This window comes from Equus caballus, chromosome 1 (assembly GCF_041296265.1).
Source record: "Equus caballus isolate H_3958 breed thoroughbred chromosome 1, TB-T2T, whole genome shotgun sequence".
Taxonomy (NCBI): domain Eukaryota; kingdom Metazoa; phylum Chordata; class Mammalia; order Perissodactyla; family Equidae; genus Equus; species Equus caballus.
Window position 1 is genome coordinate 125434968 of NC_091684.1, and position 25454 is coordinate 125460421.

General features: G+C 38.2%; 1 protein-coding gene across 6 annotated transcripts in view; it reads right to left on the reverse strand.

The window, feature by feature from the left end:
- Positions 1 to 25454, reverse strand: part of HERC2 (HECT and RLD domain containing E3 ubiquitin protein ligase 2) — a 256159-nt gene that overhangs the window by 80240 nt on the left and 150465 nt on the right. For 5 of the 6 annotated variants that reach the window (XM_070231475.1, XM_023652115.2, XM_070231486.1 and 2 more), the window contains exons 46-56: positions 22488 to 22755; positions 22189 to 22340; positions 21625 to 21723; positions 19645 to 19813; positions 19426 to 19551; positions 17441 to 17549; positions 17191 to 17330; positions 5590 to 5780; positions 4750 to 4855; positions 4571 to 4662; positions 828 to 1003 (exon numbers count right to left, since the gene is read on the reverse strand). In XM_070231475.1, coding sequence (XP_070087576.1) covers positions 828 to 1003; positions 4571 to 4662; positions 4750 to 4855; positions 5590 to 5780; positions 17191 to 17330; positions 17441 to 17549; positions 19426 to 19551; positions 19645 to 19813; positions 21625 to 21723; positions 22189 to 22340; positions 22488 to 22755 — 1628 coding nt within the window. The remainder of the gene's footprint in view (positions 1 to 827; positions 1004 to 4570; positions 4663 to 4749; positions 4856 to 5589; positions 5781 to 17190; positions 17331 to 17440; positions 17550 to 19425; positions 19552 to 19644; positions 19814 to 21624; positions 21724 to 22188; positions 22341 to 22487; positions 22756 to 25454) is intronic. The other variant, XM_023652120.2, reaches the window with a different exon arrangement.

Below are 25454 nucleotides of genomic sequence, written 5' to 3' on the forward strand. Positions count from 1 at the left end.
TCTTGGCTTTTCATTTGCTTTTGTTCTATTTTCATCAGCTAGGATAGACAACTGAAGGCTCCAGAGACCAGATTTGAGACAGGTAAGGTTTTTTAACACGTTATATACTAACGAATACTTACTTTAAAGAATCAAAATTTTATGGTTTGGGGATAAAAATGTAGGAAAACTCTTCCATCTGATTCCAGGGACAGGAGAGCAAATATATGTACATTGTAATCATTTGAAATACTTTGTAACACATTTTTAGTCAAAAATATGTACAGGACACCAGGAGTAATATTTAAGATAAGTAACAACTGGTACCAAGTAAGTATGAACCATTCAGAACGGAAGCCCGTCATGTGTGCTCAGTGTGCGCACCTCCTAGCTGGGTGCCTGCCTAGTGGGAGACTGCTTGGACCACTCATTCACACTGAAGTGATTAACGGTAAAGATGGTAAACTTCATGCTATGTGTATTTTATCACAAAAAATTTTTTTTCAATGTAAAAGTTAATGATAAAATACTTAGCAAAAAGGCTATCAAATATAGATGATACCATTTCCACAGGAAAACACAAGTAGGGACAGATAAAAAGAAAACTATAAGGATAAAAAATATTAACAGTGATATTTCAGGTTGAAAAATTAAAAATTTTTATTTCTCCTTTTTAGTGGTATTTTTCTAAATACGATGTGTTTTTACATTAAATATTCCCCTAATAAATTAAATTATAATTTTTGAAAACTCAACTAAAACTTACCATGAGATATGCTCTAATTAAATATTTACTTTTAAAAGTGAGAATTTTGTAATGAGCACCACCAATAACAAATGGCTCTCACCTCCCACTGTTGCCTTTTTCATCTTCTTCCTCTTCATTATCTGAAGCTAAGAAAGGAACTGCGGCCAAGTCTTCCTCCTCTGCACGGATCCGTCCCAGCAGGATGAGACCATGGATTTTACAATCGATTCCTGAGCTCCTGCACTGCTTTATTGCAATTTCAATATATCTGTGATACTAGACACAAAAACAATGAGCTACAGACTTTTTAGAACCAAAGACATTAGATATTTTAACAGGAGCAGGATATTTGAGACCTGGAATAGGTGGAAAGTTAGAGCTCCTTTACTAATTTCTGGAAATATCAAGCAACTTAGGTAGAGTTAATGCAGCCACACTTGACTAGAGTTTGACTTCAAAAGAAGTCACTAATTCACCAAGCATGTCTATCCAATGCATGGGACTCACATTGATTTTCTTACTAAATTGGAATAGTATGATAGCCTTACGGAATGACTGCAAACCTTTCTGTCTTAAAGCTTTCTTGAACCAAGATGTATCAACAGATTAAATGTCAGGTAGTTCACAGAGCCTTCATAATTTTTTTTAACTTTTTATTGAGATTATGATAGTTTACAACCTTGTGAAATTTCAGTTGTACATTTTTGTTTGTCAGTCATGTTGTAGGTGCACCACTTCACCCTTTGTGCCCACCCCACGCCCCCTTTCCCCTGGTAACCACTAATCTGTTCTCTTTGTCTTCATGTTTAACTTCCACATATGTGCGGAGTCATACAAAGACTGTCTTTCTCTATCTGGCTTATTTCACTTAACACAATACCCTCAAGGTCCATCCATGTTGTTGTGGATGGGACGATTTTATCCTTTTTTATGGCTGAGTAGTATTCCACTGTATATATCCAATCATCAGTTGATGGGCACTTAGGTTGCTTCCATGTCTTGGCTATTATAAATAACGCTGCAATGAACATAGGGGTGCATGGGACTTTTGGAATTGCTGATTTCAAATTCTTTGCATAGATACCCAGTCGTGGGATGGCTGGGTCATATGGTATTTCTATTTTTAATTTTTTGAGAGATCTCCATACTGTTTTCCATAGTGGCTGCACCAGTTTGCATTCCCACCAGCAGTGTATGAGGGTTCCTTTTTCTCCACAGCCTCTCCAACATTTGTTACTTTTTGTTTTGGTTATTTTTGCCATTCTAACAGGTGTAAGGTGATATCTTAGTGTAGTTTTGATTTGCATTTCCCTGATGATCAGTGATGATGAGCATCTTTTCATGTGCCTATTGGCCAGCTGTTTATCTTCTTTGGAGAAATGTCTGTTCTTGTCCCCTGCCCCTTTTTCAATCGGGCTGTTAGATTTTTAGTTGTAGAGTTGTGTGAGCTCTTTATATAGTATGAAGATTAACGCTTTGTCGGATATATGACTTGAAAATATTTTTTTCCAATTGGTGGGTTGTTTTTTTATTTCAATCTTGTTTTCCCTTGCCTTGAAGAAGCTCTTTAGTCTGATGAAGTCCCATTTATTTTTTCTATTGTTTCCCTTGTCTGAGAAGACATTGGTGTCCAAAAAGATCCTTTTGATACTGATGTCAAAGAGTGTACCACCTATATCTTCTTCTAGAAGCCTTATGGTTTCAGGTCTTACCTTTAGAGTCTTCATAATTTTTAAAACATAGTAAAAATAATTGAATATATACAAATTATAAAAAATAGTATAAGATGTTCTGTGACCCTACCACCTAGCTCAACAATTATCAATGTATGACCAATTTTGTTCATATATGGATTATCATAAGAAAATTCCAGGAAGCATGTTGTTTCAAAACTTCAGTGTGTATCACTGAAATATGGGCATTTGAAAAATATATCCACATTACTATTATCATAGCTAAGACAATAATTCCTTATATCATCTAATATGCTATCAGTGATCGAATTTTCTGATCATCTCATAAACATCTTTCTATTGTTGGCTTGTTCAAATCAGGATCCAAGTAAGATGCAACCTCCCTCGGTTATGCGTTGCTATTCATTTGCTAAAGCTAGTCTCTGTCCTGCGGGATGCCCTTCATTCTGATTTGGCACCCATTGTATTCCTCTATCCCATATTTCATGTGAACAAAGAATGATGCAGCAGGAAGCACATACACCACCTATGACTCCCTACTGCCTCGAATGAATCTGAACAATCCTCAAGATCTCCCTATGATGTCACAGGAAGCTCAGGTTGAACAAAACCATTGAGATTCAAAAGATAAACTGAGAAATGAAAATTTCTACAGGAAAAAAAGACCCTGTTTCTTTCTTTAGCAAGGAAAAACCAAGAGAACTAAGAATTAAATGAAGTGCAAAGTGTAGGCATTGTTTGAATCATGATTCACACAAACCAACTACACAAGGACACTTATGGGAAAACTGGGAAAATTTAAACACTGACTGGATATTGTATGATATTAAAGAATAACTGTTAGGTGTGATAATGGCATTGTGGTTACATTTAAGTCTTTGTCAGAGATGAATATTGAAGTATACACTATTGAAATACGATCATGTCTAGGACTTGTTTTAAACACACCAAGATAAAAAAAAATGGGGGTGGGGGAACACGCAAGGACATAGTGAAACACGATTGGCAAAAAATGATAATTGTTCAAGCTAGGTGACAGGTTTATGAGGGATTCAGTATACTTCCTATTTCTGGTTATATTAGAAAATTCCCATAACAAGCCATTTTTATATGAAAGGCAATGATAAAGAGTCCAGTAGCTTCACAGGAATGATATTCTAGTGCTTAAGTTAGTTGGAGAGATGGAGAGTGAGTCATGAGTTTCCCAGTTACTCACAATGCTTCAATATTTCTCATACATGTGATAGATACTATTTTTTACTTATCAAATATTATGTAATAAATTGTTCTAAATTGAAAATTTCTTAAAGTTAATACACCCTTTATGAATAACAACCTTAGTTATTGATTTAATAAAGTCTGTACTTACTGATTTGCTTAAACTACAAAAACATTTGGGAGTATGGACATTAGACAAGCTGCATTCAGTTACCTAGCAATAAGTTAACAATAAAATGCACTAAAATTCAATATTATCTTTTCTCAGAAAATTAATTAATTAATCAGTATATCACAAAATAGTTCAATGACATAAAAGAATAAATGGTGCTAAACAATTCCTAGTGTTGACATCTGTGTGGAAGGATATACTGGAAAATGTGCGAGAAAGTCTCACTGCTGTGTAATATATGGGTGCTGTTTAAAAGAACCTTCATTGATTCTCTTAGAATTTTCAAGAGATACAATAAACTTGGATTCATTTTGCAAATTACCTTATTACCAATCAAAACAAATCAATAACTCAGTACTTTATGACAAGTTCAGCACTTGATGCCAACAGGTATGAAAACAAAAAAGGAATTTCAGCATCACATGTATGGTCAGAAAAAATCATTGCACACTAATACACATTTAACGAAAATGACACTGCACTGGCTGCAAAGAGCAACTGGATATGCCTGGTAACAACTTTTGCTAGGAGTATTCACCCCTGCTTCTTACCAAAGATAGTGAGATTGAAAGTTATTTTGTTTCCTTTTCAAGCTATCTGATAAGCAGCAAATTTAAGCTGTGTACATGTCAACTTTTAAAGTAAATACAATTAATTAAGGGGAAAAATGGGCTCAATGTTAGTATAGAAATGTTCAAAAAAGTCACCTCCATTGCCATTTGTAAACCATCAAAAAGGAACACTATCGTATCCACTTACCTCTGTGCAGTCATTCAGAAGGGACACTGTGGTGTCAGTGGGGTTAATATTGATTGTCTTCAGTTCAATTAGGTTATTTAAGGAATTTCCACCTAGGGGGAAAAAAGGGCAAAGGAATCAGACAAAGGAGTTTTTGTTATATGATAGAAGGTACTTTTTGAGTAAACTAATTGAATTACCTGACACTACAACCAGAGATGGCATGTAGCTACTGTCAGCAGGATCTACTATCATTTTTAATCTATGAACAAGAACATCTGGGAAAATCTCCAAACGAATCCAATGCTTTAAAAGAAAAAATGAATTCTCTGTTAGTAAAGTTCAGCTATATTTTAGCTACTAAAATATTATCACTAAAGCTTGAATCTACATGAGATTTTTTTAACATATTATCTGGCATGGGAGAGAGAGAATTTGCCTTTAAGCTGGCAGAAACAAGAGCATTGTACTCCATCATTTGCTCATTAGAAGAAAGTCTCACTCTAAGCTCCAAAAACGTGTTTATAAACTCCTCCTGATCTAGGGTGGTCCATTTATACCCATCAAGGAGTGGATCATAGAAAAGATCATACAGTCAAGATGGAGAAAAAGCCCCTCTCCAAGACTGACCTGCATGTCCAGATGATGCATACCCACATGTAAGTGCAATTATGATAGCATGCCAAAGATCAACACATATTTGTTAGGATATATTAGAAAAACTTCTAACCAGAGCAGAATATGAACACATACATTTTATATGCGGGAGTAAAAAAACACCACCATGCTCTTACACCCACTATCAATTGGTCAGTTAGATAAAATCTGTTACCTATGTCGTTTAAAATCTCTGACAATAAAAACTGGATGGTATAGTACTCTGTAACTTTAAAATAATTATGAACTAAAATAGAAAACGAGTACTCACAGGTGCCATCACAATATAACTTACTAGGTTTTTCAAAGTTCATTTTGAAGCTCTAAAAGGCAAAGCCACCTAAATAAAAGCGGTTCTGGAAGTTGCCCCCAGAGCACACTACCTTTCCTTGCGACCCAGAGGACTGCCAGCAGGGCTCACTGCCATCAATCAGACGAGAAGCCTGGTTCACGGAGGATGAGACATTCAGGCTCTTCACCATCCGAGACCAGCTGTCCAGCAGCATTCCTGGCTGACTGTTGTGACAACGCTTCAGCTGTTTTCCAGAACGGCCACAAAATATTGCAGACTGTCCTATTTAACGGTGGTCAAACAGTGTTAATATTTGTGGGGCAGAACCTTCACAACCAAGAAATAAAGAATATTACATAGTGAGGAGCTTCTTACTTCAAAAAAATAAGTTTTCAATTAAAAGGAGCTATTAGATACCTAAAATGGCTTCAAAAAACCTAGTCAAAGTATTTTGTACCAATTTACGAGATGAAGTTCATATAATGCTATGATTTATTCCACTTGACTCTCTCAAGTAATAACAGAGAGAGATATTTCCAGATGGAAGGATACACATAAGCTGGGGGGAAATACAGTCACAGTACTTACAGAAAATGTTCTTATTAAAAATGCTTTTTTTTTTTCTAGATTGGCACCTGAGCTAACAAATGTTGCCTATCTTTTGTTTTTTCCCCCTCCTTTATTTTCTCCCCAAATCCCCCTGGTACATAGTTGTATATTTTAGTTGTGGGTCCTTCTAGTTGTGGCATGTGGGATGCCACCTCAGCATGGCCTAATGAGCGGTGCCATGTCCGCACCCAGGATCTGACCAGGTGAAACCCTGGGCCACTGAAGCAGAGAGCACAAACTTAACCACTCAGCCAGGGGGCCGGCCGCAAAAAATGCTCTTTATAAATGCAAAGCAAAACAAATTTGCAAAGAGTTTCTACTTCCATTAATGGCAAATCTGGAAATTCATCTAGCCCTCCCACTGAGGAGAGAACACTTAAAGATGACTAAAACAAGAAAGCATCAGAATTAACAAGACGGTAAAGAGATGAAAGGAGGTGTGCTAGGGAATCTACGCTGAAGGTTAGAGGCCGCTTTTCCCTCCAAGAGGACACAGGGTACTTCTGACAGCCTTGTGGGGGAAGGGAGCCAAGGAACCACCAGGAGAGAAGAGGATGGCCACAGAAAACCCCACACTTGGTTTGGGATCCCCACAGGTAGAACCCTAAGAGCAAAGTTGAACTATGCAGAGTTCTTTGTTTTTACAGATTGCAGCTCAGCATGAAATCACCTCGCTCAATGACACTGGATTGAAGTGAGCCCAGATAGTTACTTACCCCAATTATCTGGAGGACCAACCCTCTCACCCTCAATCTCTGGAGAAAGATAATATCTTAGGCCTCAAATTGATTCAAGAAATATTTTTTAAAGAATTTTATTTTTCATCTTTTCTCCTCAAAGCCCCCTGGCACACAGTTGTTTATTTTTAGTTGTAGGTCCTCCTAGTTGTGGCATGTGGGACACTGCCTCAGCATGGCTTGATGAGTGGTGCCATATCCGCGCCCAGGATCCGAACTGGTGAAACCCCAGGCCGCCAAAGCGGAGCACGCGAACCCAACCATTTGGCCACAGGGCCAACCCCAAGAAATATTTTTTTAAATACAACGTTCAGGGCCTGGCCCTGTGGCCGAGTGGTTAACTTCGTGCACTCCGCTTTGGCGGGCCAGGGTTTTGCTGGTTCGGATCCCGGGTGCAGACATGGCACCACTCATCAAGCCATGCTGAGGCAGCAGCTCACGTGCCACAACTAGAAGGACCCACAACCAAAAATATGCAACTATGTACTGGAGGGCTTTGGGGAGAAAAAGGAAAAATAAAATGTCTAGAAAAAAGCAACTATATTAAATACAACGTCCAGTATATAAGGGCATATGAGGAAACAAGAAAACATGACTAAACACTACCAGAAATGACAGATGATACAAATAGAGTCCAGAATTAGAGTTATAAGATACAGATTTTACAATAACTGTACTTACTATGTTCAAAAAGACATTAAAAATTTCAGCAGAGAACTGGAAACTATTAAAAAAAAACCCAAAAGACTAGGCCTGTTAAATACAGTAATTAAAATTAAGAACTCAATGAATAGATTTATCAGAAGACTAGACTCAGATGAAAAGAGAATTAGTAAAGAATATCCACAATGAAGAACTGAGGCACAAAAATTTAGCAAACATAAACAAGAAGGTGAAAGACTTACAAGATAGAGATAAGGTCTAACACAGGTGAAAGAGGAGTCCCAGTAAAAGAAGGAAGAAAGAATAGGACAGAGACAGTATCTGAAGAAATACTGAATGACAGAAAAATTTTCAAAACTGACAGAAGACATCAAGCCACAGATTTTAAAAGCCCTACTTTGAAAGTTGCCAACAGAACAGATCTTAAATGTTCTCACCACACACACAAAAAAAGGTTATTACGTAAGGTGATGGATGTGTTAACTAACCTTAATGGGGTAATCATTTTACGATATATATGTGTATCAATTCACCACAGTGAACACCTTAAATTGGCACAATGTTATATGTCAATTATAGCTCAAAAAAAAAACTGGGCAAAGAAATAAAAATTTAAAAGACCTACTTACCCCAAAAAAGATAAATATAAAGAAACGCATCTCTGCATGTATGTAAAATTTGTGTAAGACAAAAACAAAAGAATACCTCAAAGGTAGACTAAGGGAAAATACAAAGATGGATTTGCTTTAGTGGAACAATAACTACACTTCCAGCTGACTTCAACAGAAATAATATAAACCAAATTATGACGGAACAGTATTTTTGAAGAGCTGAAAGAAAATTCCCAGCAAAAATGTTTTTCAAAAGTGGAGAAGTAAAGACATTTTCAGACACACAAAAACAGAATTCATAACCAGAGACACATTAAAGAAAATATGAAGGAATATTCTTTAGGCAGAAGGAAAATGATGATAGATGGAAAGTGAAAGATACAGAAAGGAATAGGGAACAAGTACGTTATGTGAAAAAATCTAAACAAATACTGACTATATACGGTAACAATAATATGTCTTATCTGGTTAAAAATGTATATGTGTAAAATTTTAAAACATGATAATTAAAACATAATTTAAATCAGAATGAGGGTAAATAAAGCTAAAGGGATTATGGTCCTTGCATTGTTAGGAATTATTTAGTAAAAATACTAAATAATATTAGATTTTGGTAAATCAAAGATGGATAATACCTTGAGTAACTGCTAATACTAAAAATGTGTACAGCATATATACTACTAATATAGCATACAATTATACACTAAAAGTGTGTCTAACATCTAAGCCAATAAGTGAGGGGGACTTATTAAACAATGAAAAACACATTAGTCCAAAGGAAGGTGGCATGGAGAAAGGGGAATAGACAATAAGAGGACAAATAAAACACACCGAAAAGTTTTTCAATTTAAATAAAAGTATATCAGTAATTGTCCTTAAATGCAAATACCTAAGTGAGCCAATAAAATGACCCTAAATGTTAATCCTAAGTGATCCAAACAAAAGACAAAGATAGACATATTGGAATTAAAAAAAAAAAATCTGTCCTCAACTTACAAGAAATATATCTGAAATATGGTAATAAAAAAGATTGAGGGCAAAAGGCTAGAAAAAGATATAGTAAGCAAACACTAACTCAACCACAGAACTGCAGGAGACATTCTTTTAGGCACACATAAAACACTTATAGAATCCTATCACATGCTCAGTCATATGATCACACATAAGTTTCAGAAAATGCCAAAGATCCATCAGTACATACTCTGAATGCAACGTGGAAACCAGTAAGAAGATACCTAAAAAATGCTGATATGTTTGAAAATTTAAAAGCCAATGAATACAAGAAAATAATTCCAATGAAATTTTAAAAATACTGTGAAATGTATTTTAATGAAGTATTACTACATATCAGTATTGCAGGATATAGCTTGAGCCTTACTTAAAGATAAATTTAAAAATTTAAGTTCATATAGTAGAAAGATGAAAGTGAAAAATAAATGAGCTCAGTATTCACCTCAAGAAGACAGAAAAAAAATCAACCTAAACCCAAATACCATAGGAAAAAGAAACGGTAGTGATATGAGAAAGAGCAAATCAAAGCCAAAAGTTGGTTCTTTGAAAAGGCTAAATTTGTAAACCCATGGCAGGCTGATCAAGAAAATATTCAACTTAGGCTTGAAAAGGAGATGGGTCTACAGATTCCACAGCCCTCTTACATAAAGGTAAGAGAATATTGCAAATTAGGACTAGAAAAGAACTTCCTCAAAATGATAAAGGCCATTATGAAAATCTCACAGCTAACATCATATTCAATGGTGAAAGACTGAAAGCTTTCCACCTAAGATCAGGAGCAAGATGAAGATACCCACATTTACCACTTCTGGTCAACAAAGTATGGGAAGATCTAGCTGAAGCAATAAGGGGAGAAAAAGAAATATAAAGCACTCAGTTTGGAAAGGAGGAGGTAAAACTATATCTGTTCACAGGTGACATGATCACATATGTATTATTTAGGGTTAAAGAATCCACACAAAAAAAACCAGTCACAGCTAATAAACAACTTCCACAAGGTTGCTGGGTACAAATTCAACATACAAAATGTGCTGAAAATGTATAGTGTATATGTATGTATATATTTCTACACACTAGCAACAAACATTCCAAAGAGAAAACTAAGAAAATAAATCCCTTAAAAATGGCATGAAAAATAAATAGTTTGGAACAAATTTAACCAAGAAGGTACAAGACTTGTACAGTCATGCATTGCTTAATGATAGGGATATGTTCTGAGAAATGCATCGTTCGGCAATTTCATTGCCATGCAAACATAATAGACTACTTACAAACCTAGATGGTATAGCCTACTACAAACCTAGGTTATGTGGTACTAATCTTATGGGACCACCATAATATATGCATCCTGTCATTGATCAAAACATGGTTATGTCACACATGATAGTACACTGAAAATCACAAAACATTGCTGAAAGAAATTTAAAAAGATCCAAGTAGATGGAAAGACATCCCTAATTCTCGGATTGGAAGACTTAATATTATCAAAATGACAATTCCACCAAAAGTGATATACAGATTCAATGCAACTCTTATCAAAATATTAGTTTTTTACAGAAATAGAAAAATCATCTCAAAATTCACACTGAATTTCAAAGAACACCAAATAGCCAAAACAATCTTGAAAAAGAAGAAGGATTTCACATTTTCCAATTTCAAAACTTAACTGCAAAGCTCTCCTAATCACAATGGTGTGATACTGGCATATGGGCAGGAAATTAGACCAATGGAAGAGAATTAAGAGCCCAGAAATAAACTCTTACATCTAGCATCAACTGATTTTCAATGAGGGTGCCAGGATCATTCAATGGTGAAAGAACAGTCTTTTCAAAAACGTTGGGAAAACTGGATACACAAGTAAAAGAATGAAATTGGACCCTCATGTTATACTATATACAAAAATTAAGGTAGATCAAAGACCTAAATTTAAGAGCTAAAACTATAAACCTCTTAAAAAGAAACAGAGGCTAATCTTCATGACTTTAGATTTAGAAATACTTCCTTAAATTGAAAGCAAAAGTAAATATGACTTGAAATGCACAGGCAACAAAAGAGAAAAACAGATAAACTGGACTTCATTTGAATTTAAAATTTTTGGCAGGTGTCAAGATGGCAGCATAGGAAGACTCAGAACTCACCTCCTACCATGGACACAACCAATTTACAACTACTTGGGAACAAATACCCTGAGGGGCAACTGAAAACTGGATAAAAAGAACTCCCGCAACAAGGGACACTCCTGACTCAGGTCGAAGAGGCAATAATTCCTTTCTGGAGAGAAAAAAAAGCTGGCTTCACAAGCTGCAGTACTTCAGAGCTGGCCAGGAGCAATCCTAAGGTAGGCAGGCTTCCTGAGAGGAGCGGGGAAGCTGAGAGGGAGAGCATTACTACTATAAGCATCCTTTGGACTCAGCACAACCGAGACAAGTCTCATAACATCTGGCTTTGGTGGCTAGTAACAACAACAGTGAATACCCCCGAAAAAGCTATCGGACATAAGGGGGAAAAGGCAGATCTTAAAGGACCCACACACAAATCCACCCATTTTGGAAAGCAACCTAAAATCACCAGAAAGAAAGGTGCACACTCCTTTGGTGAAAACAGACTCACGTGACAGGCTCTGGGTGCATCTCAGTGAGAGGTGAGAGCTCCCCAGGGACTGAGACATTGGGGGCAGCCATTATTGTGACCTAGTACAGGCGTGCTGACACAAATGCAGGGAGACTCATTAGAATTATTCACCTGGTCTGTTAGCCCAGGGCCTGCTCCACCCACTGCAACACTGATTTAATCCAGCTTGGCCAGGGCAGGCAGCCTGCCCTAGGGACTGACCTAACCCAACAGCCAGTCCCCCAGGCATCAGCCAGATGCCTGGATGCTCTGCAGCAGAGCAGCGGGTCAGTCTCTGCAGGTCAGAGCATGCAAGAGAAGTGGGTGGAGAGTATGGGATGTTGGTGGAGTGTGTGGGGGCCTCTTTAGTGTGGTGACTGGGTCTGCTTTAGGGGGTCGGGATGCTTGCATGGGGCAGGACTGTGGTGTGTCTGGCCCTCTGGGCAGTGTGGCTTGTCAGCTGCAGAAGACTTGTGCTTCTCAAACAGCCACATAGAGAACCAACCTCACTTTCCAAAGCCTGAAACAATTGGGTACTCCCATGCCTGGGCCCAGCCCCACTCAGCTGCAATCCTGAGAGAGCTGACAACAGCCTTGCAGGCTGGAAGCCTAGAGGAACTGTAAGTCCCTGAGACTAGCCACAAGCCATGCAAGCAGCCTACACACTTAACAGGAAAACTGCAACAGGAATGTGCTATCAGACCTTGTAGCCAATTGTGCTGGGGCTCCCCACACATGATAAAGTAACTAAAGAGTCCATAGCAGCCACATGCAGCTGAGAATTAGAACCAGCTGGCCAGGAGGACAGTCTAGCCTCCCTGGGCACCTGCAGCAAGAGAAACCCTGTCACAACAGAAGGACACACGTAGCTCACACAGGGGTCACTCCTGGAACATTTGGAACTGGTGATGAGAGAGAAGCACACTGCTGGGCCTCATAAGACATCTCTTACATAAGGGCACCTCTTCCAAGATCCGAGACTTAGCTGACCCATCTAGTGCATAGATAAAAGAACACAGAAAGAGGATACATGAGGAGGCAAGAGAATACATTCCAAGTAAGGGAACATGACAAACTCCCAGAAAAAGAACTGAATAAAACAGAAATAAACAATCTACCTGACAAAGAGTTCAAACAAAAAGTCAGAAGGATGCTCATCAATCTTGGGAGAAGAATGGATGAACTCAGTGGGAACTTCAACAAAGAACTGGAAAATATAGGGGCAAGGCTGGTAGCAAGCAGTTAAGTTTGCACATTCCACTTCTTAGCAGCCCAGCGTTCGCCGGCTCGGATCCCAGGGGCGGACATGGCACCGCTTGGCAAAAGCCATGCTGTGGTAGGCATGCCAGATATAAAGCAGAGGAAGATGGGCACAAATGTTAGCTCAGGGCCAGTCTTCCTCAGCAAAAGAGAGAAGGATTAGCAATAGTTAGCTCAGCACTAATATTCCTCAAAAAAGAAAAAAAGAATTGGAAAATATAAAAAAGAACCAATTGGAAATGAAGAATACAATACTGGAAATAAAAAAATGACTATAGGGACTCAATAGCAGAGTAGATGCACTAACATTCGTATTATAGGTGTACCAGAAGGAGAAGAGAGAGACAAATGGGCAGAGAATCTATCTGAAGAAACACTAACCGAAAACTTTCCTAACCTTAGGAAGGAAAAAGACATACAAGTACAGGAAGCAAAAAGAGCATCAAACAAGATAAACCCAAAGAGGCCTACGTCAAGACACATTATAATTAAACTATCCACAAACTAATAAAACATATAATTAAACATCCACAAACTAAGTAAAATGCTACATCACATTAACAAAATGAAGCATAAAAACCACAGGATCAGCTCAATAGAGGCAAAAAAAGCATTTGACAAGATACAGCTCCATTTATGATAAAAACTGAATAAAATGGGTATAGAAGAAAAGCTTTTGTACATAATAAAGGCCATATATGACAAACCCACAGCTAATACTCATACTCAATGGAGAAAAACTGAAAGCTATTCCTCTCAGAACAGGAATGAGACAAGGATGCCCACTTTCACTTTTATTTAACATCATATTGGAAGTCCTAGACAGAGCAATCAGGCAAGAAAAATAAAAGGGATCCAAATCGGAAAGGAAGAAGTGAAACTGTCGCTATTTGCAGATGACATGATTTTATACAGACTACCCTAATAATCCACCAAAAAACTTTTAGAAATAATAAACAAATACGGTAAAGTTGCAGGATACAAAATCAACATATAAAAATCAGTTGCACTTCTATACACTAACAATGAAGCAGCAGAGAGAGAAATTAAGAATACAATCCCATTTATAATTGCAACAAAAAGAATAAAATACTAGGAATCTACTTAACCGAAGAGGCGAAAGATCTATACACTGAAAATTATAAACCAGTGTTGAAAGAAATTAAAGACACAAATAAACGGAAATATACTCCATGCTCTTGTATTGGAAGAATCAACATAGTTAAAATGTTCATACTTCCTAAAGCAATCTACAGATTCACTGTAATCCCTATCAAAGTTCCAACAACAGTTTTCACAGAAATAGAACAAAGAATTGTAAACTTTACATGGAACAACAAAAGACCCCAAATAGCCAAAGGAACAGTGAGAAAAAAGAATAAAGCTGGAGGTATCACACTTCCTGATTTCAAAATATACTACAAAGTTATAGTAACCGAAACAGCATGTTATGGCACAAAACAGACACACAGATCAATGGAACAGAACCAAGAGCCCAGAAATAAACCCATACATCTATGGACAGCTAATTTTCGACAAAGGTGACAAGAACATACAATGGAGAAAGGAAAGTCTCTTCAATAAATGTTGGTGGGAAAACTGCACAGCCACAAGCAAAGGAATGAAAGTAGACCATTATCTTATACCATACAGAAAAATTAACTCAAAATGGATTAAAGACTTTAATGAAAGACTTGAAACCATGAAACTTCCACAAGAGAAAACAGTGTGCTCTTCGACATTGGTCTTAGCAGCACATTTTCAAGTACCATGTCTGACTGGGCAGAGGAAACAATAGAAAAAGTAAACAGATGGGACTACATCAAACTAAAACACTTCAGCACAGCAAAGGAAATCATCAACAAAATGAAAAGACAACCTAGCAACTGGGAGAACTTATTTGCAAACAACCTAGCAACTGGAAGAAGATATTTGCAAACCATATATCTGATAAGGGGTTAATCTCCAAAATATATGAAGAACTCATACATCTCAACAACAAAAACCTAACAACCTAATTAAAAAATGGGCAAAAGATCTGAACAGACATTTCTCCAAAGAAGATATACTGATGGCCAACAGGCACATGAAAGGATGTTCAACATCATTAACTATCAGGGAAACACAAATTGAAAAGTACAATGAGATATGACCTCACTCCCATTAGAATGGCTATAATTAACAAGACGGGAAACAAGTGTTGGAGAGGATGTGGACAGTAGGAAATTCTCATACACTGTAGGTGGGAGTGTAAACTAGTGCAGCTTCTATGGAAAACAGTATGCAGATTCCTCAAAAAATTAAGAATAGAACTACCATATGGTCCAGCTATTCCACTACTGGGTATTTATCCAAAAAACATGAAAAGACGAATGAGTGAAGATACATGCACGCCTATGTTCACTGCAGCATTATTCACAATAACCAAGACCTGGAAGCGAGCTAGATGCCCATCAAGGGACGAACAGCTAAGGAAAATATGGTATATATACACAGTGGAATACTACTCAGTCATCAGAAACAATGAAATCTGGCCATTTGCGACTACATTGGGTGGACCCTGACGGTACTATGCTAAGTAAAATAAGTCAGAGGGAGAAAGTCAAATACCACATGATGTCATTGATAAGTAGAAGATAAAAACAACAACAAACAATCACATACAGAGATTGGATTAGAGGTTACCAGAGGGGAAGAAGGGAGGAAGGAGGGCGAAAGGGGTGATTAGGCACATGTGTGTGGTGATGGATTATAATTAGTCTTTGGGTGGTGAACATCACAGGAATCAAAATATAATGATGGACTCCTGAAATTTACATGTTATAAACCAATGTTACTGCAATAGAAAAAAACAAAAATAAAATTAAAAAATTTAAAACTTTTGTGCATCACAGTGTCCTATCATGAGGGTAAAAAGACAAATCACAGAACAGGATAAAATATTTGCAAATCGTATATCTGATAAAGGTTTAGCATCCAGAATACATAAAGAACTCTTACAACCCAACACCAAAAGTTTAAAAACGGGCAAAGGACTTGAACAGACATGCCCCCAAAAGAGATATATAAATGGCCAAAAAGCACATGAAAATAGGCTCACTGTCATTTGTCATTAGGGTAACTCAAATCAAAATCACAATAAGATATTACTTTTCACCCATCAGGATGGCCGTAATCAAAAAAATAAACAAGTGGAGAATAACAAACATTGGTAAGGACAAGGAGAAATGGAAGCCTCACACATTGCTGGTTGGCAATATAAAATGATGCAGCCACTGTGGAGAACATTTTGACAGTTCCTCAAAAAGTTAAACAAAGCTATCATATGATCCTGCAGTTGCACTGCTAGTTTTGAAAACAGAGACTTAAACAGATTTGTAGACCAATGTTCACAGCAATGTTGTCTACAACAGCCAGAAGGTACAAACAACCCAAATGTCCATTAATAGATGAATGAAGAAACAAAATGTGGTATATACAAACAATGGAATATACTCAGCCATAAAATGAAATGAAGTTCTGACACATACTACATGAACCCTGAAAACATAATGCTAAGTGAAATAAGTCAGACACAAAAGGACAAATTTTGTATGCTTCCACTTATATGAGTTACCTAGAGTCGTCAAATTCATAGAGACAGAAAGCAGAGTAGAGGTTACCAGGGACTGGGGGAAGGGAGAATGGGGAATTATTGCTTAATGGGTACAGTTTCTGTTTGGAGTGTGAAAAAGTTTTGGAAATAGATAGTGTTGACAGTTGTACAACATTCCCTGAATTATACGCCTAAAAGTGATTAAAATGGCAAGTTTTATGTTGCATATATTCTGCCACACAAAAAAATATATATAATAGAAGACATACAAATAAAAAGACTCACTCTCCATCTATCCAATTCCACACCCCATGCAACAAAACACTTATCAGTTTCTTGAGATCCATTTAATATTTTTTATGGAAGTACAAGCAAATAAACCCTATTATTCTAATTCCCACGGTCCCTCATTGTTAGGAGAAAAAGACAGCAAGTCATTAGTGAGTAGGACCATCTTTCCTGTTTCATTGCACACTGTACACTGCTCATCATATAAATATGAACTTTAGAAGAACAAAATTAAATACATTTGTGTCCAAAATAATTCTCATTAATAATATTTTGATGAGAGAGAGAATATAACCATTCTACCATACCTGGTTCATTTATTCTGCCAAATGTATGCCTAGTGTTGTGTTTTCTGGTCTTGAAACACGTTTCACAAAAATCAAAGTCATCACAGTTTCTGCATTTGAATCTAGATCCATTGATAGGAAACATCTGACAGCCATCACACCTATTTTTAAAATAGCCATTGAGTTGAAAAGAAAAAGATGAGGTCATTTCTTAAACTTAATTGCAAAGAAATTTCAAAACAAACCCAGCAACGTAAAAAAGAAAACTCACGTAACTCCAGGATGAACACTAGGCACCAACTCCATTTCTGATAACAGACCAGTCCAGTGAGACTGCTGAGGAAAGTCGACAATGACATCTTTTCCATTGGCACTGAAAGCTGGACAGAAGAGAAATTGCCTGAAACATCTTTATCACCCATAAAAACCTAAAATTAAAAATAAAACTATACATAGCCATGTGACATTATCTATTAGTTACTTATGTTTTACAAAGAGTACTTATCTTTTAGAGTGACACACTAAGATACTTACGGAAGAACTAACACATGATGTCAGTCAGAGATCAGCTTCGAAATAATTGAGGGAGGGATTGTAGATGAAACAACTTTGGCCAGAAGTTGACAATTGCTGAAGCTAGGTTATGGGTATATGGAGGTTCATTAAACTAGATTCTCTACTTCTGTGTATGTTTTAAATTTTATACAATAAAGAGGTTTGTTTGTTTTTAATTACACCAAGTCAAAACTCCATTTAGTATCTTAGGGAATAAAAATCACATTAATAACATTAAGACACCTCTTGTCCTTTGGTTGAGAGCGCTCTGCTACTCAAAACATTAATCTCTAAACCAAGTTCTTGTTTTTAAAATTTATCTTTGTTTCATTTTGTAAAAGTTTTAAGAATCTCTTAAGAAAAATGCTAAACTCAAGTAAGAAGTTAAATAAGCCATTTGTTCTTATGTAACTGAGAAACTCTAACACCCCTACCTACTGGGGAAGCACCACCATGGTGGCCTTTTTTAATCTAGGCCGTTAGATTAGTAAGAGAGTTTTCTGCAACGCTCAAAACAAAATAGGATCTCTTTATGACATCGAAAGAGTTTAAAAAAAAAATAAAACCGCATGTCTAGGGGCCAGCCCAGTGGCGCAGTGGTTAACTGCGCACGTTCCGCTTTAGCGGCCCAGGGTTCACTGGTTCGGATCCCAGGTGAGGACATGGCACTGCTTGGCAAGCCATGCTGTGGTAGGTGTCCCACATATAAAGTAGAGGAGGGTGGGTACGGATGTTAGCTCAGGGCCAGTCTTCCTCATCAAAAAAAAGAGGAGAAGTGGCAGCAGTTAGCTCAGGGCTAATCTTTCTCAAAAACAAAACAAAAACTGCATGTCTATTTAATTATTTCTCATACAATTGTTAAAATGGATGTAGTTTACCTTTTAAAGTGTGCCATGTTTTTGATTTGGAATCTCAATATCGCATTAAATACAAAATGAGGAAAATTTTGTGTCTCCAGTTCCTAACTCCCATTATTTGTACATTTCCATTTCTTAAATTCAACCCCAAATATCTATATATAGCATTAAAAAAGAGAGAGAGAAAAGCAGTCTTTGACCACAGGAGCTAGCCTGACACTCAGATATAGGCTATTTGGCAGAGTGACTGATGGAACAAGTTTATAGAACACCAACATCAGACAAGGCCACCTTGTGACTGTGATGGACTGAGACAAAAACAAAAACCACTCCTCAGTCATGTCTGATCAAATTTCAATCTAACCCAAACCACAAACACAATCAGACACCTCCTGTCCTGGCTAATGTGAACAACTTGCCAACTGTAACTTCATCCTGGCTCCAAGATTAAGATATTTATTTACTTAGATACTTACTTATTTATTTATTTAAGATACCCAGTCTTAGAGTTTATTAAGATATCCAGTCTCAGAATTACCCTGCTTCCTTGAACCCTTCCCAAAAACCCCACCACTAACTCCATTAGTCCTCTGTTACACCTGCTTATGGAGATGGCCCATTTCCCAGGGCATGCATCCCCTAAGTTGCAATGAGTTAATAAACCTGACTCTGTTCAACTACAGGTGTGTTCCTAGTCCAGAACGCACTGACAAGCAAAAGAACACCACTTATATACATAAAGTTTTCTTCATACATGTTTTTCTAGCTCTTGAATGAAAAATGAAGAGTTCACATTTGTTAATGAAAAGCTAACATTTGGAATTTTGATACCTAGTAATATTACCTTTCACAACCCCCACACTTTGATGAGTCACGGATCCCCACTTGTATTTTGGTGTGGTGACTGAGGCTTTGACTCGAACTTTATCACCAATCTTGATGTGAGAAGGAGAGCTTGGTGGAGGATAGCCTAGAGATTCCAACACTATAATTAGCATTCATTTCTGGGAATTCTGTCTCCAATTAAGAAAAAGCAAAATAACTTAATAAAGAATGTGCTCACCTATAAGTTCCACGTGAATATACCTAACCCAGTAAGTGCCTCCTTTCTGCTGCCAATCACACTGCACATTGAGGTCATGTAACCCATCTCTATCCAGTTTGATAACTTTGCCCACGTCTCCTTCACACACTTCTTCATAAGTTCGACAGCATCTAACCATCATTCCCACCTACAATTAAAATTAAATAAAAAATCCAGCCCAGTGAATAAAGAGCATTATTCTATTCCTAAGAAAGGATCTCCACTAGCACACAGGATGTGCTCTCAATATCATTTTACACTGAGTGGAACCAGAGCTCTTTAGAAAACTGGCTGGCTTGATGTCTGGGGCAGGAAATATACAAGATGAGCCTGGATCAACTTGTGCCATAAAGCAAAGGAGCTAGCAAAGATTAATGGGTTCACTCAAAAGGACAATCTCATCAAGAGAAATAATAGCTGAAACATATCAAATTCAATAACAGCCAATACATATATTATCATAATAATAAGCAAAACAAAGCTTCTTGGTCACCTTTACAAGTACCAGGGCACCAATTCACAATTCCGAAAATTGATAAAGCCAAAAAAGAACTGAAAAAACCAAGCATTTATTTTGCCATTCCTATAAAAACTATATTATAAAGAGTGGCCAAAGTGGGTAAGAAAGTTCTCTTCAAAGAGTGGAACTCAAGTTAATAAATTTGGAAGGGATGACAAAGTTAGAAAATCATTATTGTGCAACCCCTCGTGATGGGTCTAAGCAATGACACTAATGGCTATTGAAGCATCGATATGAACAATTAATAGAGAACTTCTTAATACAGAACTTCTTAACGGATGGAGCAGGCTGACAAGACCTACACCAGCAGCACTGCGTGCTGGTCCACATGACGCATTCTTGCCTGAGACACGGCCTGAGTCCAATCACCCTCCAGCCCCCACTCTGACTTTACGGGAAATGCAGAGGAGGGAGGAAGATGTGGGCCAACATAGTTTTAGCCACAAATAAATAGCATGAAAAGGAAAAAAGGAGGGAGACAGTGTTCTAGGTTAAAAAGACACTTCAGAGACACATCACCCACATGTAAGGTGTATAATCTTCTTTGTATCCAAATTCAAAAAAATTACTGTAAAAAGCCATTTTTGAGAAAACTGGGAATATTTTAGCCAGCATTGAATACGAGATGATATTAAGTTATTACTGTTTATTTGTTAGGTAATGTTAGGTAACAGTAATGTCATTATGTTAAAAATAAAATTCTTTATCTATTAAGAATACATACTGACAATGTACAGGTGAAATGAGATGATTTCTGAGATTTTTCTCTGAAGTATACTAATTAGAACAAAAGTTAGAAAATATTTAAGGTAGATAAAGGATTACATTAAAAAGCATAACTAGATTTAAAATTAGATGGTAGTGAGAATGATATAAGAAAAACAGGCAAAAACAGATTAAAGTGTCCACAGTGAGAATAGCGGAGAAGCACATGTCTCTGTGCCATGTCACTGTGGACAAACCACCTTTTGCTCTTGGCCCTACCTGCTCATTTTCTGCTACTCTGTCCTCTGTTCACTCCGCTCTAGCCACAGTGGCCTCCCTGCTGGGTGCTGCACAGACCAGATGTTTCCTCTCTTGCCAGGTCTCTGACTTTCCCAGTAGCTGCTGAGCCAGCCCCTCAACACCGCAAGAGCCTCTGCACCAAGCTCACTTCTCAATGCTACCTTCCCTCCACTCCCACACTGATCCTGCCCCCTCTCCACCTCCTACACCTCCCTCATCCCTCTAGTCTGCTCTCTCTCATTTCCACAGTATGCACCACCTTCTAATAAATTATAGTCTGTCTGCCAGGTTTGATTACTGTCTGTCTTCCACATATAGAATGCAGGTTCCCTGAGGGTAGGGACCTGTGTCCACTGATACTTTTACATAGGAGATGCTCAAACATTTGCTGAATGAAAATCTGAGCAAGGCTCCAGCCTAAGACAATTACTCACCTGAATATTCTCTCTCACATACACAGCATAATCATCATTACTCAAGAAATCAGCTCGCTTTTTATAAGTCTGGCTCTCTGTTACAACAGCACCAGTAGACTACAAAAGAAATACATTTTGTTCAAAGTGTTGAATCAGATAAAGCTACTTAAAACAAAAGTATGTGAAATCTATAATATTCTATTTAGCACTGTATTTTCACTATAAAAATATTTATTTAAAAAAGATTAATAGCATAGTAAACAGAAATGAATCTCAAAATCTACAAGTACAGAAAATTTCTCAGGCACTTCCAAATTAATCCCACAAAACAATTTACTTAAGTCAGAAATCAATGTCACATAAAACATGATTTTTTAACAAAATCTTCTAACAACAACCCAACATCATTAGATGGTTGAGCAAGGGTCTGTTTTAAAGCTAAAAGTACTGAAGGCACAGAAAACCCAGTCAGGACTTAGCAGCTTTGCCATGTGCCCAGCAGAACAGTAGAGACGCCCCCTGGGAGCAGCACAGAGGAACCCAGAGCACAGGCTGGGCAGACATGAGCAGAGGGGTGCTTACAGGGGAGGCACTGACCACAGCATAGGCCACGTCATCCACGTCCTCCACCACCTCCTCGTCTGAACATTCCTCAGACCCTGTGTCTGCGTCCGAGAGATCCGTGACCTGCACATCAGCGTGGTCCAGCAGCCATCCGACCAAGGCCTCCACGCCTACAGGTAAGCACACACAGTGCACCCACAGTGAAGACCCTTAGCACTTGCCCTCCAGAGGGGCCTCTGATGTTGGTATTTCAAGATAAACCTACAAACAAACAGGTGGGAACATTAAGTGAAACATCCACAAGGAAAACGCAGTACCTGGCAAGCCAGTAGCATTCCCAGAGGCACCAGTGAGTGACTTCAGTGCAAACTCTATGTTCCTTCTCGGAAATCCCATTTCCATGAGCTGAACCACGATAGGCAAAGCAGGAACGGGTGACTGCTTGCGCTTCTTTGCTCTGACAGGGTGAACATGCTGCACAGGGACAGGCGTTGTGGCCTCACTGGAGCTGCAGTCTTCAAACACCGGGCTCGATGGGTGAGTGGACTCCACAGCCAAACACTGACACACAGCCAACGCAGCAGCCTGAGGAAATGAGAGCAGAGCCAAGAGGTCTGTAGAAGTTAGGTGACTCAACTGGGGCTGGCCCTGTGGCCGAGTGGTTAAGTTTGCACATTCCACTTTGGCGACCCAGGGTTTCGCTGGTTCGAATCCTGGACGCGGACATGGCACTGCTCATCAAGCCATGCTGAGGCGGCGTCCCACATGCCACAACTGGAGGGACCCACAACTAAAAATACACAATTATGTACCAGGGGCTTTGGGGAGAAAAAGGAAAAATAAAATCTTAAAAAAAAAAAAAAAAAGAAATTAGGTGACTCAAGCAGTCTAAAAAACCAGAAATTACGGACTTCTTCCATGTACCGCAGTGCAGAAGTATAGAAAACCAAGACTTACATGTGTACTTTAAAATGAATGGATAAAACATGTTAAAAAATCACAAACACAAGTTTCATAATTTAATGCAGAGGAGAGACTTGGAAGCCAAATAACTCTTGCTTCAGCACAGACAGTCTAGTAAATCAGCCAATTATCAACGTTCATTAAGAAAAACTTCACAGCAGCCCTAAGCTCTGAATGGGAAACAAGATGCGTGGAGTGAGAGAGGCCCAATGGAGCAAGAAGAAAGGCATCCTCCACCCCCTCCCTGGGAATGGGCAGTGCCCACAGTCTCCTGCTCTCTCCTCTCCGTAAGACAGGCCAGAGACAACATGGCACTCTCTGATATACCACCAAATCACCTCTCAATTATTCAAGGGTAAAAGAACCACTCTGTGGGTTAAACATGACATAAAAGAACAAGGGAAATACAAAATATTGGGAAACAAACTGCAACGACTCCATGAACAAATGGATCTCTGCAGTCTGCAGGTGGGAACTCCCAACCTCCCCAGCACACGCAGCCCTCTCTCTGATCTTCTTGTACCTCTCTGCTTCTCATCTCCAGATGCTCTCAGAGTAGCTAAGACTTGCTATTTTTTTAAACTGAGAATGTGAGGAAGGAATTAGGAAGAAACCGAGGACACCAGTGATCCCTCCTGTGCTTAGGAAGTGTCAAAGCCTGGGGTTTTACTGTGAAATCTAAGTAACTCGGAAGTGACCAGCTTCATCCTAAAAGCTTACAGTTCAGAACCAGACTGAGCTAGGAGTTCTGGTTCCAGTAATAGGGAGTTTAGGGTGGACTGGATTAAACCTCTGCTGATAATAATTATGAACTCTGGATAAAATATTTTTAAAAACTGCTTGAAGGCACTGAAGAATAGCCAAAGCAATCAAAACTGGAACAGGTACAACCCTTGACATAAGGGAAGCCAGCAGGTAAGCTGCTGACAGAGGCAGCATTATGGGACTGTAGTCTGAGGCTGAATTCAGGCTTGCCAGAGCAATGAGAAAATGAGGGAGGAACCACAGAGGGAAAAAGCCACAAAATGTACACAGAGACTACCCTCAAATCCTTGGCTGATTCCAAACTGAGCATCTGTGAGACTGCCGGAAGGCTGGAGGGATTTCTACAGCCACCCAGTGCTAGGGAGACAGTTTGAGGTCCAAGTAAAACCAAGTTAGAGGGAGCTAGCTGGTCAAGATGTCAAGGTTTCCACTGAAACCCCAGAAGAAATTCTAAAGCCCTTAGAATTAGGGACCAAAAACCAGGACTAAGGGCAAAACAAAAATAAACCATCATAAAAAAGTCCAGAACCAAACCTCCATAGGACTAAGGAGAACGGCCATGTACTGAACTGTCTGTGAGAACGAAATTCCACTTCCTCCAGAGGAAGCTGACGGAACCCAGAGCCAACACAACGTAATGTCCGAAACTTCCAGAATACAATAAAAATTATTAAATATGTGAAGAAGCAGAACCAATAACTGACTATAATCAAGAGAAAAAACTGCCAATAGGAGCAGACCAACAGGTGGCCCAGCTATTAGAATTAGTGATGTCAAATTTCTTGTTTGCTGTCAGAAATATGTTTTAAAGTACACAGATACATGTATGGGGTGAAGATATGGGAACTGTCAGGAGAGATATAAAACTATAAAATAAGATGCAAATGGAAGTATGAGATATGAAAATATAAAATAAAGCATTTCTTGGATGAACTTACAGCAGATCAGACCCAACAAAGCAGAGTACCCTGATCTTGAAGACAAATCAAATACAAATTTAACCAAGCAAAAAAGATTAAAAAATAATAAACAGAAACTCACTAATACTCTAACAGATGTGTAATGGTAGTCCTAGAATAAAACAAAAGAGAGTGGGACAGGAAAATATGTAATGAACAAAAGTTTTCAAATTTGGTGGTGGGGAAAAAAAAAAATCAAGCCAGAAATGCAAATAACTTAAGCAAACCTCAAGGAGGATAGGAGAAAAAAAACACATACATACATAGGCACATCTTAGTCAAACTGCAGAAAATATTAAATACAGCCAGAGGGAAAAAACAACATTTCACAGAGAACAATAAGAATATTGGCTTAATTTCCATCAGAATCAATGGAGACAAAACAATGGAAGATTTCTTTTCAGTACAACAGCCATTCCCAATTCTTAAAGGACAACTCTGTGTTTCCTTCTGCATCTTTCCTCTTAGCATTGGGCACCACCAGTGTGATTCTGGGGTACAGTTTGCCCAACACCCTTCTTCATTGCTCAGTGTCCTCTTTTTATCTCTACAGATGACTGGAAACACCACCACCCTCCAGCATCTTTAACCTGATCT